The sequence below is a fragment of the Panthera tigris genome, chromosome C1, assembly GCF_018350195.1.
Source record: "Panthera tigris isolate Pti1 chromosome C1, P.tigris_Pti1_mat1.1, whole genome shotgun sequence".
NCBI lineage: Eukaryota > Metazoa > Chordata > Mammalia > Carnivora > Felidae > Panthera > Panthera tigris.
In genome coordinates, this window is record NC_056667.1 from 100,116,448 (window position 1) to 100,135,925 (window position 19,478).

The following is a 19,478-nucleotide window of genomic DNA, read 5'->3' on the forward strand; positions in this document are numbered from 1 at the left end:
TGTTGTGGTGCCACCATTTTCTTGACAGTCTCAGAGCTGTAGTCCTTGTGGTGTCATTCTCCGAGGTCCCCACAAGTCCAATACTGTTCCTACACATAACACAGCACGGAAGCAAAGTAAGGAATATAGTGGGCTTATTCACTGGGCAGAATAGGAGTAAAGAAAGATTCTTTTGGCATAGAGTTCCTGAGGCTTAACTACAAAAAGGTAAGAGAAGAGATCGCATGGTGGATTTTAGTCTGAAGCAGCAGACTTTTCTTTAGGTGGCTGTTCTGCCACTAGAGAGAGGAGTTAGTGTACTTACTGAAAGGTGTCTTAGTTCTTGAGTGAGCAAAGGTTGGATCCACATCATGTCTGTGCTTGTTGGAAGCGTTCATCCCCAAATAGCTGCAGCATCTCCCATTAACATTTTTGATGGTTTCCAAACCAAAGCAAGTTCAGGAGGGTACTCTCCTTGTGTTTTAGAAGCGTTGCTTTCCCATATCTCTACCATCACTTAAGATTAACAGTAGTAGGGGATTTAAAGGTGTTTCTGTGTAGAAAGGGTTACACACATCAAAGAGAAGGAGGGCTTATGGCGAATGAAGTGATGTGTGCAGGAAGTAACTGAGTTCCAACTTTTAATCAAAATATTTGAAACTCCTTACTCCTAAAGGTTTGAGGTTAACCAGTGAGTTAAAAAGTAAATTTTAAGCCAAGCCAATTCCTAGTCATTTAGTCAGCATATAATGGCTTCGCCAGCCATTGGCTACATATAATCCTTAGTACAGGAACCATTTTATGAATAATATCCCTTGCAAATCATGCAGTGTTACCTGTAGAAGCTGGTGATGCCATAAAGAAAAGCCTCATGAATGATTTATTAGTATAACATCTAAGCTTGTATTATTTATATATGTCTTTGTTTAAGAAGATTTGCTTAACCATTTTCAGATTTTCTGGCTGGAAGTTAGGTGCTTGGTGTACTGGGTATTAAATGGTTTCTCAGTGCGAGTGTCCTAAGTCATAACTCTCCCAAAGAAATCTATAAATCTGGCAGATGATATGGGACAGTGCAAGGAGGCAGTGGTGTCTGAGGACATGACTGTATCTAGGGTTCTGCTCACTTATCCACATAATCAATGAGCCCGCTCTGTGTAGCCTGTCCATGCCAGGCACAAACTCAGGAAGCTGCCCGGCCTCCATACACTATCCACAATCCGCCCCTTTTCCTCATGATTTAAGATCCTAAGTTTTGAGATGAGACTGAGGTTCTCACGAGAAACATCATCTTATATTCTAAGCCCCGTCACTTTATTTCTGAGATGTTGTGGGCTCGAGCAGCTATCATGTGATTTTAGGACAGAGCACACACCTCGTCCGATCTTGTCAGGCCTAGTGCCAGCTGCCCCCGTGTAATCCCTTCCCCGTGGGAGTGGATGGAACCTGGCTGACTGACTTCTGAAGAACAGACTACAGCAAATGTAGTGGCCTGTCTCTTCCAAGATTGGGGTATAAGACACTGAATTCCACCTTGCTCACACTCTCAGGCTCTTCTTCTTCTGATGAACCAGGCTGCCTGCTGTGGGGTTCCCTAAGGAGAAGCCCACGTGGCAAGGAGCTGCCTCCTGCCAATGACTGCCCATGTGGGCTGAAAGCAGATTCGTCCCTAGTTGAGCCAGAGTATCCAACTGAGTTCTGCCTGGATTCTGGGACCACAGAGGCGAGGAGATCTTAAGTGTCTGTTGTTTTAAGCCACTACATTTTAGGGTGATTTGTTTTGTAGCAATAGGTAACTAATATGGCTTCTGTAGAGCAAATTACTTAACGTGGTTCCTCATCTATAAAATGGGCACATTAGTGTCTACCCTCATAGAAGTGCTTACTGGCTCAAAATAAACACATGGTGCTGTTACTGTGGGAGCCACACAAGATCTAAAACTACAGAATGATTCCAGTACACACACACAGGAGGGATGGGAAGGAAATAGACTAACATGTTATCTGTTAGCTCTGGGCAATATTACAGAGAATCTATATACTAGATGTTTGTCTTTAAAATGAAAGAATAGGGGAAGATGGCGGCGTAGGAAGACGCTGGGCTTACCTTGTCCTGCTGATCACATAGATTCCAGCCACATCTGCCTAAATAACCCAGAAAACCGCCAGAAGACCAGCAGAACGGACTCTCTGGAGCCAAGCATAGACAAGAGGCCCACAGAAGAGAGTAGGAAGGGCTGAGAGGCGGTGCGTGCTACACAGTCTGGCAGGAGGGAGCCGGGGCGGTGGAGGGGCAGCTAGCCCACCCGGCAAGGCAGAGCCCCCGAGTCTGGCTTGCCCAAGCGGAGGGGCCGGACTGCGTGAGTTCTGACAGCCAGCAGGACTTAACATCTGGAATGTTAAAAGTCAACAGCTCTGCTCCCGAAAGCGGGGAGGGCAAGAGGACGCCGGGAGGGAGGGCTGTTAAGCCCTGGAACACAGAGCTCAGCTTGGTTGGGGGAACAAAGGTGCTGGCAAGCGCCATCTCCCTCTCCCATCCCCCAGCCGAAATTCCAAAGGGAACTAGTTCCTGTCACCGAACTTGCTTGCACCACGCAAATGCCCAACGCTGTGCTTCTGGGGATCCATCCCTCTGACAGGTCGGCCTCCCTCCCAGTGCCGCAGGGCCCATCCCTCAGGGGACCACTGAAGGCAAAGCAAGCTAAGCCTGCCCTTCCCGCCCCTGTGCACCTTGTGGATCCACCCCAGCTAATATGCCAGATCCCATCAAAGCAGCACCACAAACCTGGCAGTGTGCAAGTAGCTCAGACAGGGGCCACACCACTCCACAGTGAGTCCTACCCCTGGGAGAGGGGAAGATAAGGTACACACCAGTCTGACTGTGGCCCCAGCGGTGGGCTGGGGACAGACATCAGGTCTGACTGCGGCCCTGCCCACCAACACAAGTTACACCAGACAGCACAGGGGAAGTGCCCTGCAGTTTGGAGCCACCGCAAGGACTACCCAAAATGAAAAAACGGAAGAACTCTCCTCAAAAGAAACTCCAGGAAGTAGTGGCAGCTAATGAATTGATCAAAAACGATTTAAGAAATATAACGGAACAAGAATTTAGAATAATAGTCATAAAATTAATCGCTGGGCTTGAAAAAAGCATAGAGGACAGCAGAGAATCTATTGCTACAGAGATCAAGGGACTAAGAAATAGTCATGAGGAGCTAAAAAATGCTATAAATGAGGTGCAAAATAAAATGGAGGCGACCACAGCTCAGATTGACGAGGCAGAGGAGAGAATAGGTGAATTAGAAAATAAAATTATGGGAAAAGAGGAAGCTGATAAAAAGAGAAAAAAATCCAGCAGTATGAGGGGAGAATTAGAACTAAGTGATGCAATCAAATGCAACAATATCTGTATGATAGGAATTCCAGAAGAGGAAGAGAGAGAGAAAGGGGCTGAAGGTGTACTTGAACAAATCATAGCTGAGAACTTCCCCGATCTGGGGAAGGAAAAAGGCATTGATCCAAGAGGCGCAGAGAACTCCCTTCAGAAGTAACTTGAATCGACCTTCTGCACGACATATAGTTAAAACTGGCAAAATACAAGGATAAAGAGAAAAATCTGAAAGCAGCTAGGGATAAACAGGCCATAACTTACAAAGGTAGACACATAAGAGTAATAGCAGACCTATCTACTGAAACTTGGCAGGCCAGAAAAGAATGGCAGGAAACCTTCAATGTGATGAACAGAAAAAATATGCAGCCGAGAATCCTTTATCCAGCAAGTCTATCGTTCACAATAGAAGAAGAGATAAAGGTCTTCCCAAACAAAAACTGAAGGAATTCATCACCACTAAACCAGTCCTACAAGAGATCCCAAGGGGGATTCTGTGAGTGAAATGTTGCAAGGACCAAAAAGTACTAGAGACATCACTACAACCATGAAACCTACAGACATCACAGTGACTCTAAACCAGTATCTTTCAATAATAACACTGAATGTAAATGGACTAAATGCTCCAACCAAAAGACATAGGGTATCAGAATGGATAAAAAAAACAAGACCCATCTATTTACTGTCTACAAGAGACTCATTTTAGACCTGAGGACACCTTCAGATTGAAAGTGACAGGATGGAGAACTATCTATCATGCTACTGGAAGTCAAAAGAAACCTGGAGTAGCCATACTTATATCAGACAAACTAGACTTTAAATTAAAGGCTGTAACAAGAGATGAAGAAGGGCATTATATAATCATTACAGGGTCTATCCATCAGGAAGAACTAACAATTATAAATGTCTATGTGCCGAATACGGGAGCCCCCAAATATATAAAACAATCATAAACATAAGCAACCTTATTGATAAGAATGTGGTAATTGCAGGGGACTTTAATACTCCACTTACAGTAATGGATCATCTAGACACAGGATCAATAAAGAAACAAGGGCCCTGAATGATACATTGGATCGGATGGATTTGACAGATATATTTAGAACTCTGCATGCCAAAGCAACAGAATATACTTTCTTCTCGAGTGCACATGGAACATTCTCCAAGATAGATCACATACTGGGTCACAAAACAGCCCTTCATAAGTATACAAGAATTGAGATCATAGCATGCACACTTTCAGACCACAATGCTATGAAGCTTGAAATCAACCACAGGAAAAAGTCTGGAAAACGTCCAAAAGCATGGAGATTAAAGAACACCCTACTAAAGAATGAGTGGGTCAACCAGGCAATTAGAGAAGAAATTTAAAAATATATGGAAACAAATGAAAATGAAGATACAACAATCCAAACGCTTTGGGATGCAGTGAAGGCAGTCCTGAGAAGAAAATACATTGCAGTCCAGGCCTATCTCAAGAAACAAGAAAAATCTAACAGCACACCTAAAGGAAATAGGAGCAGAACAGCTAAGACACCCCAAACCCAGCAGAAGAAGAGAAATAATAAAGATCAGAGCAGAAATAAACAATGTAGGATCTAAAAAAACTGTCGAGCAGATCCATGAAACCAAGAGTTGTTTTTTTGAAAAAATAAACAAAATTGATAAACCTCTAGCCAGGCTCCTCAAAAAGAAAAGGGAAATGACCCAAATAGATAAAATCATGAATGAAAATGGAATTATTACAACCAATCCCTCAGAAATACAAGCAATTATCAGGGAATACTATGAAAAATTATATGCCAACAAACTGGATAACCTGGAAGAAATGGACAAATTCCTAAGCACCCACACCCTTCCAAAACTCAGGAAGAAATAAAAACTTGAACAGACTCATAACCAGCAAAGAAATTGAATCAGTTACCAAAAATCTCCCAACAAATAAGAGTCCAGGACCAGATGGCTTTCCAGGGATATTCTACCAGACATTTAAAGCAGAGATAATACCTATCTTTCTCAAGCTGTTCCAAAATTAGAAAGGGAAGGAAAACTTCCAGACTCATTCTGTGAAGCCACTATTACTTTGATTCCTAAACCAGACAGAGACCCAGCAAGAAAAAGACAACTACAGGCCAATATCCCTGATGAATATGGATGCAAAAATTCTCAAGATACTAGCAAATCAGATTCAACAGCATATAAAGCATGATCAAGTGGGATTCATTCCTGGGCTGCAGGGCTGGTTCAACATTTGCAAATCAATCAATGTGATACATCACATTAATAAAAGAAAAGAAAAGAACCATATGATCCTGTCAATCGATGCAGAAATTCAGCATCCTTTCTTGATAAAAACCCTCAAGAAAGTCGGGATAGAAGGAACATACTTAAACATCATAAATGCCATTTATGAAAAGCCCACAGCAAATATCATCGTCAACAGGGAAAAACTGAGAGCTTTCCCCAAGATCAGGAACACAACAGGGATGTCGACTCTCACCACTGTTGTTTCACATAGTATTGGAAGTGCTAGCACCAGCAATCAGACAACAAAAGGAAATCAAAGGCATCAAAATTGGCAAAGATGAAGTTAAGCTTTCACTTTTTGCAGATGACATGATATTATACATGGAAAATCCGACAGTCCCCACCAGAAGTCTGCTAGAACTGATACATGAATTTAGCAAAGTTGCAGGATACAAAATCAATGTACAGAAATCAGTTGCATTCTTATACACTAATAATGAAGCAACAGAAAGACAAAGAAACTGATCCCATTCACAATTGCACAAAGAATCATAAAATATCTGGGAATAAACCTAACCAAAGATGTAAAAGATCTTTATGCTGAAAAGTATAGAAAGCTTATTAAGGAAATTGAAGAAGATATAAAGAAATGGAAAAACATTCCATGATCATGGATTGGAAGAATAAATATTGTTAAAATGTCCATACTACCCAAAGTTATGTACACATTCAATGCAGTCCCAATCAAAATTGCACCAGTATTCTTCTCGAAGCTAGAACAAGCAATCCTAAAATTTGTATGGAACCATAAAAGACCCAAATAGCCAAAGTGATTTTGAAGAAGAAAACCAAAGCATTAGTCATCACAATCCCAGACTTTAGCCTCTACTACAAAGCTGTAATCATCAAGACAGCATGGTATTGGCACAAAAACAGACACATAGGCCAATGGAATAGAATAGAAATCCCAGAATTAGACCCACAAAAGTATGGCCAACTGATCTTTGACAAAGCAGGAAAGAATATCCGATGGAAAAAAGACAGTCTCTTTAACCAATGGTGCTGGGAGAACTGGACAGCAACATGCAGAAGGATGAAACTAGACCACTTTCTCACACCATTCACAAAAATAAACTCAAAATGGATAAAGGACCTGAATGTGAGACAGGAAACCATCAAAACCCTAGAGGAGAAAGCAGGAAGAAACCTCTCTGACTTCAGCTGCAGCAATTTCTTACTTGACACATCCCCAAAACAAAAGGGAATTAAAAACAAAAATGAACTGTTGGGACCTCATGAAGATAAAAAGCTTCTGCACTGCAAAGGAAACAACAAAACTAAAAGGCAACCAACAGAATGGGAAAAGATACATATCAGACAAAGGGCTAGTATCCAAAATCTATAAAGAGCTCACCAAACTCCACACCCAAAACACAATCCAGTGAAGAAATGGGCAGAAAACATGAATAGACACTTCCCTAAAGAAAACATCCAGATGGCCAACAGGCACATGAAAAGATGCTCAATGTCACTCCTCATCAGGGAAATACAAATCAAAACCACACTGAGATGCTACCTCACACCAGTCAGAGTGGCTAAAATGAACAAATCAGGAGACTATAGATGCTGGCAAGGATGTGGAGAAACGGGAACCCTCTTGCACTGTTGGTGGGAATGCAAACTGGTTCAGCCGCTCTGGAAAATAGTGTGGAGGTTCCTCAAGAAATTAAAAATAGATCTACCCTATGACCCGGGAATAGCACTGCTAGGAATTTACCCAAGGGATATAGGAGTGCCGATACATAGGGGCACTTGTACCCCAATGTTTATAGTAGCACTTTGAACAGTAGCCAAATTATGGAAAGAGCCTAAATGTCCATCAACTGATGAATGGATAAAGAAATTGTGGTTTATATACACAATGGAATACTACTTGGCAATGAGGAAGAATGAAATATGGCCTTTTGTAGCAACGTGGATGGAACTGGAGAGTGTTATGCTAAGTGAAATAAGTCATACAGAGAAAGACAGATACCGTATGTTTTCACTCTTATGTGGATCCTGAGAAACTTACCAGAAGACCATGGGGGAGGGGAAGAAAAAAAAAACAGAGAGGGAGAGAGCCAAACCACAAGAGACTCTTAAAATCTGAAAACAAACTGAGGGTTGATAGGGGGTGGGAGGGAGGGGAAAGTGGGTGATGGGCATTGAGGGCACCTGTTGGGATGAGCACTGGGTGTTGTATGGAAACCAATTTGACAATAAATTTCATATTAAAAGAAGGAATAAGTACAGCAGGCATCTTTCAATCTCATTAAGTCTGTGATCATCTGAACAGAGGCATAAAGGCAACATCACTGAAGTCATTTCTTTTTTGGATAGATTCACGAAGTTACTTTTGATAGATTGGTGCCAACACGAATTATGTATCTTTTATTTGGAAGCTATTCTGTCCCAACTAGTGATGCAAACTTTACCTCTTCTCAGTTTGGAGTAACTTCCAAAAGTCATTAAGTAGAACTGACATAAACCATGAATTCAGTGGTTCCCAGAGTATAGTTTATGATCTCCAGGGGTCCGTAAGACCTTTCAAGGAGTCTGCAATGCCAAAAATACTTTCAAAACCATATTAAAATCCATAGTAGTTTAAAGAGTCTTCTCCAAAAATTCATGTCTACCCAGAACCTATGAATGTGTCCTTATTTGGAAAGAAGGTCATTATAAATATAATTAGTTAAGATGAGTTCACACTATATTAGAGTGGGCCCTACATCCAGTCACGGTGGCCGTATAAGAATGCAATGTCAGGAGACACACAGCAGGCCGGGGACCACAGAGGCAGAGACTGCGATTGGCATGAGGCAGCTATAAGCCAAGGGACGCCAAGACTCTGGCTACCACCAGAAGCCAGGAGATAGGCTGGAACAAATTCTCCCTCAGTCTCCAGAAGGAACCAGTCCTCTAATACCTTGGTTTCAGACCTTTAGTTTCCTGAACTGCAAGAAAATACCTTGTTTTAAGCCACCCAGTTTATGGTAATTTTATGGAAACCCCAGGAAACAAATAGATTTTGATGCCAGGAAGTGGGGTGCTGCTGGACAAATACCTAAAAATATGGAAGTGGCTTTGGAATTGGGTAAATGGTAAAGACTGGAAGAATTTTGAGCCATGTAATAATTTAAAAAAAAAAAAGTCTAGGTTATCTTGAAATGATTTGGTAGAACTATGGAAATATGGACAGTAGAGAAAGCTGGCGTCTCAGAGAATTTCTATTTCATCATGAACAAAATGTTGATAGAAGTGTGAACATTAAAAGGTGCTTCTGGGGTGCCTGGGTGGCTCAGTCGGTTGAGCATCTGACTTCAGCTTAGGTTATGATCTCGCAGTCCGAGAGTTTGAGCCCTGCATCAGGCTCTATGCCAACAGCTCAGAGTCTGGACCCTGCTTCAGATTCTGTGTCTCCCTCTCTCTGCCCCTCCCCTGCTAGCCCTCTGTCTCTCAAAAATGAATACATGTTAGAAGATAAAGGTTCTTTTGGTGTGAACTCAGAAATGAACATGTTGGACACTGGAGGAAAAGTAAGGTGGCAGAAAACTTGGCTGACTTGTGTTCTGCTTTGGGGTTAAAGTAGAGCTTGTGAACCATGACATTGAATATTTAGCTGAGGTTTCCAAACAAAATATGGAAGATGTGGCCTACTTTCTTGCTGCTTATAGTAAAATGCAAGAGGAAAGAGATAATTTGAGGAAGGAAATGGTTAGCAAAAAGGAACCAGAACATGATGAGTTTGAAAATTCACAGCCTATCTATTCTGCAAGGGCATGCTCTTCAGAGGTCACCAAGGGTCTGTGCTGGAAAATGTGCGATTAGATTTGTGGCCATGGATACGATCAAGCATCTCAGCAGAAGCCAGGAATAGAGGCACGGTTGTCCAGAAAGGATCTGTGGAGAAGCCTCATGTCTAATGGTGTGGAACTCCTTGACACCCATGAAGACTGACGGGTTTGTGAGAATGTTACATTGGCAGAAATGCTGCCATTTTGGCCTCGCAGGGACAGAGATGGGACAAGAGGAAGGAAGGCTGCCAGACTTGTAGGATTCTATAAGCAGGAACTGGGCTGCCCGGAGGGTAAGATTGTGTCCCAGGCTGAGGACAGAGAGGGTGGGGCCAACAGGGCTTCTGATGGTCTAGAGGTTGGGGCTGGGACAGCCTCTGGGCCCAGAGGGCCGGTCAAGCCACAAAAGATTATTTTCAGGCCTTGAAACTTGATGACATTTGCCCTGCTGTGTCACAAATTTGCTTTAGACCAGTGACTCTATTCCTTCCACTTTCTTCCTTTTGGAACGGGAATATCTATCCCATGCTTTTTCCACCATCGTATGGTACAAGTTGAAAACATGCTTTTTAGTTTCATACGTCCACCAATGGAAAGGAGACCAAAGGAGACCAAGGCCGGGCATACCAGAGTCTAACCCGTACTTGATTTAGACAGATGGGATGTGACACTCTGAACTGAGAATTTGGAGTTAATGCTGGAATGGGTGAAAAGTCTTGGGAGTGTTGGGATGGGATGGATGTGAATGTTGGGGGACCGGAGGGTAGATTACACTGGGTTTGTTTCCACAAAATTCATGTCTACCAGAAACGGAAGGTGACCTTACGATGCCACTCAGGATTAGGGTACCCACTAAATCTAATGAATGGCATTCTTACAAGGAGGGAGACACACAGAAATATACACACGGGGAAGAATGCCATTTGAGCCAGAGATGAAAGTGAGTCAGCAATAAGCCAGTGAACACCAAGACCTGCTGGCAGCCCTGAGACGGTAGGAGAGAGACATAGAACAAATCCTCCCTCCATCTCCAGAAGGAGCCAAGTCCGACACCTTGATCTTGGATCTCTGGCCTCCTGAACTGCAACGGAATATCTGTTGTTTTAAGCCACCTGGCTTGTGTGACTCTTTCCCAGCAGCCGCAAGAAACGAGCACAGACTTGTTTCAGCAGCTCCAGGAAACAGACAAGATGCTGTTTGCCTTTTTCTCTCATGAGCATACAGTGGAGTTTTCCGGAGGCTGTGTGATGTCTCATATCGTGACAGACTGAATGCAGAGCTGGGGTACGAACCCAGCTGTGTTCTATTAGGCCGGATAGTAAAGGAATTATGAAAATGTAAAACAGTGTCCCGTGAGTAATCCATTTTTGTTTTGGAAAATAGTTAATGTTTCATTAAAAATATGTTAGTATAATGGGTTTATTATGGTTTTCACCTTGATAATTTTTCCCAGTTTTAATTCCAGTTTGGTAAATGCAGTAGATATGATCCACATATATGACAGCTCTTTGGGGTCCTCAGTAATTTTTAAGAATATTTAAAGAATCTGCATTCAAAATGTCTGAGAACCACTGGCTTACTTGTAAAGTTTCAAGTTCAGAAGGACATCCTGGTGTTGGTGCCCCTGCTTTTTGGAAGGTCAACACTGAAAACAGCACTTAAAAGAATGAACTTTAGGGGTGCCTGGATAGCTCAGTCAATTTAAGCATCTGACTTTGGCTCAGGTCATGATCTCACAGTTTGTGAGTTCGAGCCCCATGTCCGCAGACAGCTAAGAGCCTGGCGCCTGCTTTGGATTCTGTGTCTCCCTCTCTGTCTGCCCCTCCCCTGCTTGTGTGCTCTCTCTTTCTCTCTCTCAAAAATAAACATTAAAAAAATAAACATTAAAAATTTTTTTTAAAAAAAGAACGAACTTCAGAATCACATTGAAGTAGGTTAGATTTTTACATCATCAGCTTCCTCATTTATAACATGGGAAAGAATACCTATCTTATCAGTAGTGTGAGGATGAGATATGATAATATATGTAAAGGAGTAGCTGTTTTGGTCATTAAAAACAAGTATTTCCTTTCCCCTGGGCTTAGTGGCTCATTGGTTTCTGGCTGTAAGAAGAGAGAAACAAACATGAGGTCTAAGGCCTCACATATGAATGGTTACCAGTCAAATTCCCATTTATTACTTACTTACCGGACCTAACGTGGAGAAATTTTACGGGACATGAAGACTCCAAGTGCAGAAGAAGAAATTGTAGAAGTCCTCCGGACCACGGGATTTTCTTTTCCCTGAGGAAAATCTTTTGGTCTCTTATCATAATTGCTGCTTGTTAAAACTGGTAAGATACTCATTAAGGACTTTTGTGACCAAATGATGTGTATATACAAACTCGTTAACATTTTCAAATCAGAACCTCCTCTCTGGCCTCATTAGCTCTGTTTTGGGTCCTTACCATGCAATGTGAATTCTGTGGACTCAGGCTTAGAGGAAGACGGACGGATATTGATTTCCTGGAATTTCTCCTGTCCACCCAGTGTGTGCTTCTCCCCTGACTGTGGTGAGTCTTCCTATAGGAGACATCAATCACCATAATCAGGTCCCAAAATCACATCAATGTCTAGAGGTCATGTCTTTTTTTCTGGGGAAGGGATAGATCTTGAGAAATGGGCTACAAATTCTCACTACTGACATTAGAAGTAGATAAAAGATCTAATAAAACTCTCTGCCCCATCTATCTATGCCTGACAGGTAGCCTTTAATCTACAAGCATAAAAGCAGAATGACTTAGTTACTGTGACCAGCAGCAGGGTTACAGTGTCTCTGGGTCAGCATCTCATAACTTGTGTGAAGAGGATGTATGGAGACTTGATTTAATTCTTAGAGGAAAAAGCTGGTTCTTTGGTTAGTTTTCTCCTATCACTGCAGAAGAACCCTGCCATCCATATAGAAAAAAAAAAAAAAAAAAAATCACATCCCCCGTGAGGTCTTTTCTTGAACATCCCACTTTAAATTGCAGTCCTCCTTAATCCTCCCTGTACCCACTTTCCTACTTTTTATTTATCTCCATTGTACTTACCAGCACCATTGTAGTCCTTGTGTTACTTATTTTGCGTACAGTCTGTTCTCCCACTGGAAAGTAAGCAACGTAGGGGCAGGGAGTTTTGTGTCTTGTTCACTGCTGTATCCCCAGTGCCTAGAACAGTGCCTAGCACACTAGAGACACTTCTCTTTGAAATAAGTGAACAAATGAATTCAGCTCCATTTCCACTGAAACCAAGGTCATCTGACACAAGCTTCCCCAAATTTCCCCTTCACCTCAAAGTCTGGATCCTTAGCCATCCTCACATGCCCCCTCGCCGAGACTAAGCCTTCAGCTCTCTTCTTGACTATTCTCTTGCTCTCCTTTGGATGCTGCTGCTTCAGTTACTTCCTCTCATTCATATTTTTTAATGTTTCTCTTCCATTCCCTTCAGCCAAATCTAGCAATCCTACGTAATCTGAATTCTCCAGGACATCTCTGTAGCACCTGTCAACTAGGTCCGTGTTTTCCTTGAAATTCCTTGTGTGGCTTCTGAGATGTTTCTTGGTTTTATGATTGCTTGTTGTGTCTCCACGGTCTCCTCTTCTTCCTTCTGCGTCCTTAACAGACCCCGCAGCTCTACTCCTTTTCCATACCTCCAGTTGTCTCCTCTTTGTAGATGATGTTTAAAATCATTACCTCTCCTGCGCTGTCTCTTCAATTGTGATCCAGACCTGCATGCTCCAAACCTTGAACTCTTGAGTCCTCTTACTGCCCTCCCTCAATGGGTTCCACCTGAGATTTTACAGATTCCTCTCCCCCGCCAAATGTCTTTCCACCCATGTCCCTCTTCCACAACTGCCACGGGGTAGTTCCTGTCCTTATGCTCAGCCTAATGAAGCGGCCTTCCAACGACTCTTTGTTTCTATTTGCATCAGGTTACTCCTTGACATGTCCAGCACGGTAATGCTGGGTTCATCTTGATAAAAATATGACGATTGTATCATGCACTGGATCAATGATTCACTCTTGCTTATATAATAAAGTTTAAGCAGGGATTCAAAATCTTCCACAACTTCCCTACTATGTTTCCTAATACCCCTAAGGTCTCAACAAGTTGAACTCCCTATACTTCCCAACACCCAGAACTCTCCTATTGCTGTGGATTTGTTTGTTCTTTCTATTTAAGTCTCCTTTCCTCAAAAGTTTTAAAAACAATTCCCTGCTTAATTCTGATTGTCTGATACCCCATAGACAGCAATTAACACTGACATTCATTCAACTTGCAGTCACTGCTCATGTACTGTGTTAACAGGCATTTTGCTAGCTGCTCACAAAGACGAAGACAATCTTTATCCTAAAACTTGAACTCTACGGTTTTAAAAACAGAATTAATGAAGCTATGGAGTGCAGGTGTGGGGGTGAGGGGGTCACGGAATAGCATTCTCATATTTTCTCCTTGCTCAAATGTAATTTTTGCTCTATTTATGACTACTCAAATTGAACTTTAAAGGATATTTGCTTCCACGGGTAAGAACAGGACGTCGTGCTCAGTCATAATCTCAATATTGTGCGAGATGTGTGTTGATCCCCTGGCACCTTCCTCTCCAACAGCCATGGCAAATAACTCCACTTTCAGTTCCGTCTGCAGACCCGCTGCCACCTATAGGACACAATGTAGCTTTAGAATCAGACACATCGGGGTTCAAATCTGGGTTTTAACATGAATTTGGGCAAGCTAGTTAGACTCTCTAATCCTGTTTTCCCATCTATAAATTTGGCGCACATGAACCATCGCAGTTAGGCACTTACAAGAATTACTTTGTAGATTAGCTAGGTAGACTTCCATGGAGCAAATGGGACCCAGGATAAATTGTTGAAGGGGAAAACCAGGTGCCATTTGGGAAGAAGGGTAAGAAAAATAAAAGCCAGCGTCCTGGAGGTGGCACTGAAGGCAAAGTTTACAATGCCCGCAATCGTGCTCTTTCTTGAACATCTGCAGTGAGTTCCTAGGGGCATCCTTGCAGATAAAGAGAAGTTTAAAATAAGAGAGTATGTGAATCGCACAACTTCCTGGCCCTGCCTCTTAGTTTATAATGTTCCCAGTGGAGGGCCTATGGTGTGACAGAGCCAGTATAGGGAGACGGGAGGAGTTCAAATGCCAAACTGCTTAGGTCTGAAAGCTACGTGGAAGAGGTCTGGACCAACAAAGAAGAAACCCGATATATAATGAAGAAGAAACACAGCAAGGAATGGGCTTCTTGCCTTGTCCCTTGAAGAGAACACTGGCCAGGAAAGAAAGAGCTGTTTGTGTTCCTAAGCTGCCTCTCCAGGAGGTAGGCTAAGAAGCAGACTTGAGAACAATTATCCGGAAAAAAAAAAATACATCAGAAACCACCACATGGAAAGCAGTTAGATACAAAAAATTTGTTTTCTTCAGTATAGTTTGTAAATAATAGGACCGAAAAAATGTTTCAACTTTTTCAACAATGTGCTTGTGAAGGTCTGCTTACTGGACGGTATCCAACGCTCCATGTCTGAGGACCAGGCCCTTCGCCCTGGAGCCCAACACGGAGGGCAGGGCTGGGGTGACGCCACTCCGCATGGCAGCTGGCATCCTGCCATCAGGTCTACCCGGGCTCCGAGCACATTCACTCAGTGTTGGCAACCAACCAAGCTGAACAGCGGTTAGCTTTACATATGGACAAGTCTATAGATTATATTTGTGCAGAGCCAAAACTTACTGTCAAAAAGAAAAAAAAATATTAAAAAACTAACAGTCGAGAGTGAGCTTCAAAGACTACACGCTGGGTTTTTAGTACCTATAAAGATCGATCCAACAGTCATTTTGGCTTTGGGCATTGCCCCTACTTTAAATGAAAAGAAATCTGCTAACTTCCCAGAACAGTGGAAGGAGAGCTGACTTTGATTTTTTGTTTTGTCTTGTTTTTTGCTTTATGTTGCGAAGTTTCTGAAATCTTGACACAGTACGATGATGAAATGTGTGAGAGAGGTGCTCACGAATTGGTGGGTCTAATCTCAAAGTATATTTCTGTTTGGAACTGCAGCCTGCAAACTACTGTTTTGTAGACCATAAGGTATTAGGGCTGGAAGAGGACTAAGAAATTATTGGGTCTAAGCGACTCCTTTTTTTTTTTTTTTTTTTTTAATTTTTTTTTAACGTTTATTTATTTTTGAGACAGAGAGAGAGAGACAGAGCATGAACAGGGGAGGGTCAGAGAGAGAGGGAGACACAGAACCGGAAGCAGGCTCCAGGCTCTGAGCCATCAGCCCAGAGCCCAACGCGGGGCTCGAACTCACAGACCGTGAGATCACGACCTGAGCCAAAGTCGGACGCTTAACCGACTGAGCCACCCAGGCGCCTCAAGCGACTCCTTTTATAGGTGAGGGAAACAAGGCGCAGAGGGTTTAATTAACCAACGGCACTGCTGCTGGTGGCACAGTCATTACAAGAAGCCAACTGATTTTGCACCATACCTAACTGCCCCTCTGTGTCAACGCACAACCATGGCAGTTTTAAGATCTTGGGACTCGGCAAACACCGTGTGCTGGTTATAGAATGGGATGCCCTTGCTCTGTGTTCCCAGGAGTCCGCACGCGTCCCGGTCTGTGATGGCTGATCCTGTGTCTACCAGATATCCTCACTTCATTCTGTCACATAGCCATCCATCTCTTGTGTCCCTGCTATGCGCCCAGCTTTGCGAGCAACTTGTGTGTCCTACTCATTTTTAACATCCCCTGTCCCCTGTCCCTATCAGTGGCACGCTCAAGTAACTCAAAGCCTGTTGAGTGAAAGGGAAGGAATGTTAAACAAGACGATGCGCTGATCAAGAAATAAATGTTAAGATTTACAAGTGTGATTTTGTTATATTTTATATATTATCTTATATATTATATTTTGTATATTTGTAAACTTTTGTTTGCTTGATACTACATTTCTGAAATTATAATTTAAAGTGAGTGACAACATACAGATTTTATATTAAACACCCCACGTTGGGGAATGTGTCGAATAAAGTAAGAACAGGTTGACATTTTAAAATTGGCATTTTCAGAGCTCCTTGGAGAAATGAGGGAGCTGATGACGTTAATATACTACCATTTCTTTGTATGTCATTAGATAATATTCTCTTGGCAAACCAAAATAACAAGCCAAATGTATATAAAATACAAAGAGTAGAATATTTATTTTTCCAAGGAATTTTTCATTTTGCAGACAAATCTATTACAGGATACCTTGAGGTAGTCAGCTTTCCAAATGCATGTCAAATCATATTTAATTTTTAAAAAGGTAGTTTGCATACAACTATACGTAGCTGTAGTATTGGGACAAATGAGTGAACTTCAGGAAAGTTTCCATAGCTGGAAGTTTAACTCTATTTATGCATAGGATCCGTCTCGGGGTCATTACACGAAGTAAGTGATATCAAGCCACATATTGTACCAATACCAGGGATCTTTTGCTTATGATCCTAGAAAAATCAGACTTCTACATGGTTTAAACTGGATGCACAGAATGACTTAAAAGCCCACTCCCCTGGAACCATGCACACACTCCCATGCACACACAGGGACACACACAACAGGTAGCACATGGGACTTACGGGACCGGGTTTATAAGTCACTTTCAGTCCTGTGCTGGGTGGGGGCTGCTTCACCCTAAACCTGCCAGGCAAAAAAAGAAAATAAATTTACGCCATCACGAAAATGCAGTGAATGAACTGGGATGTCATAAAATCAGGAAGGTGTTAATATTTGCTACAAAGCTGCAGGGGGTCCACACCATTAAAGAACCACCCAATATTCAGTTGGGAGAAGCTGGGGCCCCTTTCACAACCCCCTTTCCAGCAACAGTTTTCATCAGCGTCAAACAGACTCCAACCCCAGTTTCAACCCTCTGTTATTGGATGCCGCCAACCAGCTTGGGCTCGGGCCGACTGTCGTGAATGTTTGGCTGGTGTGTGCACGGCAGCATAGCCGCCAGTGTGAACACCGATGCTGCCTGCCAGATCATTAAGCTGAAGAATAAAGGCTCTTTTGGAAAGCAGGAGAGCATGGGAGCCGTCTCGCTCTGCCGTGGCATGGGGCTTGCATGTTTGGGGAGAAGAGAAACAGAAAAGGCTCAGAAAATGTAGAGACCTTGAAAAGCCCCAAGCTCACACGTGGTGCCTATTGATCTCTTTCCCTTCCTGTGGTTTGTGGGTTCTGCCTGAAGGTTAAAGACCTGGAGTAAATTAAAATGCCAGGGAAAGCCTACCTCCACGATGACCTCAATCCCACTCCTTCCACCATCAACTTTGCTGTCTGAGCCATAGTGGCTGAATTTAACAAGCTGAGGAGTGAAATCCCGAAAGCTAAAATTCTATACTGAGTAGACAGGATCTGCATGGATAAGTTTTATTGGTTTGAAGTTGGTTCTCTATTTCTCCCCACCCACTTTGTTGGCAGTAGCCTAAAAAGACAGTAATGTCTGATCTGGTGGCCTCGTTGTTTCTGAGGAAACCAACGTGATTCCTGAAGCTGGGTATTTGCCTCAACGAAAATGGGATGTTGATCTTTTAAACCAGATGCCTCTGTAGCTTTATTACATCTGGTTTCCGGTCTCGAGTCCAGAACCATAAACTGGAAGGACTTGCCACTTACAATGAGCATAGCTCTGCAACTGAAATAAACATTTATTTCACTGTTTTGGGGGGAGGGGACCCCATATTATGCTTAAGTTTAATCCAAAATAGAATAGGGAAGATTTTGTAATTGGGTATAGACACTTGTAATTGGGTATATGTCCTGGTATAGACATATGGTCTATTGACCCAGTGGGAAGGACTGAACTCCCACACAAGAAGTGACCACAGCTGTGTGGATAAAGCATGGTGCCACATACAAACAGGTCCACAGGAGATCTGAGATCCTGTCTTGCTCTAGCCAATAAGACCTTAAAACATGTTACTCTGATCCTCTGTAATAGTCTCTGCAAATTCTAAAATTCTAATGATCTGGAAATGAAGGACTCTTGTCACTGAATGCCAGCTGTAGGGTATTTTCAACTGGGAGGTCAGGCTCTGAGTTACAGCCAAGTCAGATCTTCAGAGGCAAAATGGCCCTAATGACTCAGGTTAATTTTTTTTCCTTTTTGCCTCAATTATGCAGAAATAGTGGAGTTAAAATCCCTTATGGATCATAAAGTACAAACAAATGTCAGCTGGCATTACAGTGGGTGGTGGGTTTGAGAAATAGACTTTCAGGTTTTATGCGTTAGTTACTATAAGACTTGTACAGCTTCCCCTTTAGTTTTTGCTACCGTAGATCAGCCCCTGAATTGCTTCTACCAAAGTATGAATAACGATTAATGGGAGGACAAAGGAGTGCCCACCACATAGTTGAGGCTTGAAAAATACTGATCTGATGAAGAATGAATGAAGTAAATGGTTGAACGAATGATGTGAGGATTCAAGAGTCAAGGTGTAATTAGAGTTTCAGTTCAATAAACGTTCAGTGACACAGGTAGCCAAAGACAAGTCTCAGCGAAGGAGAAAGTGACGTGAGTAGACATTTGGTGCCTTGGCCTCACCTGCAAAAGTCCACTCCAACATTCTTGAGCTTCACAGTGGCTGCATAGGTGTGTCCTTCTTTTAGGACTCCAAACTTCACTGATGGTGGGAGAAGGTGGAATCCAAAAGGGGATGAGTTCACATTATTAATGGCAGCAGACGCAACAGAGGACGTTTTCACTTTGCCTCCAACCAAATCTTGCACCTTTGCATTTAAGGAAAAAGTAACAAAAGAAAATGGTTCCAAGTTGTGTTCCCAAGATAAGAAAAAGGCCCTATCGCCAGAGGAAAAGAACTGCTTGGCTGTGGAAGGAAATGGACACTATTGGTCTCGTGTAATCCTTACAACAGCGCTGTAAGGACAGATTTTAGGCTTTCAGGATGAAGAAGCTGTCGTTCTGAGAAGCGTAAGGCGTCATTTGCTCAAGCAAAAGTTTCAAACT

General features: G+C 42.6%; 1 protein-coding gene across 5 annotated transcripts in view; it reads right to left on the reverse strand.

The window, feature by feature from the left end:
• SPAG17 (sperm associated antigen 17) overlaps nt 1–19,478 on the reverse strand; it is a 241,090-nt gene that overhangs the window by 20,726 nt on the left and 200,886 nt on the right. For 4 of the 5 annotated variants that reach the window (XM_042993865.1, XM_042993867.1, XM_007075678.3 and 1 more), the window contains exons 45-48: nt 19,056–19,240; nt 17,089–17,149; nt 13,982–14,126; nt 11,638–11,782 (exon numbers count right to left, since the gene is read on the reverse strand). In XM_042993865.1, the coding sequence (XP_042849799.1) occupies nt 11,643–11,782; nt 13,982–14,126; nt 17,089–17,149; nt 19,056–19,240 (531 nt within the window). In that variant the 3' untranslated portion in view covers nt 11,638–11,642. Of the gene's footprint in view, nt 1–11,378; nt 11,553–11,637; nt 11,783–13,981; nt 14,127–17,088; nt 17,150–19,055; nt 19,241–19,478 lie in introns of those variants that run through there. The other variant, XM_042993866.1, reaches the window with a different exon arrangement.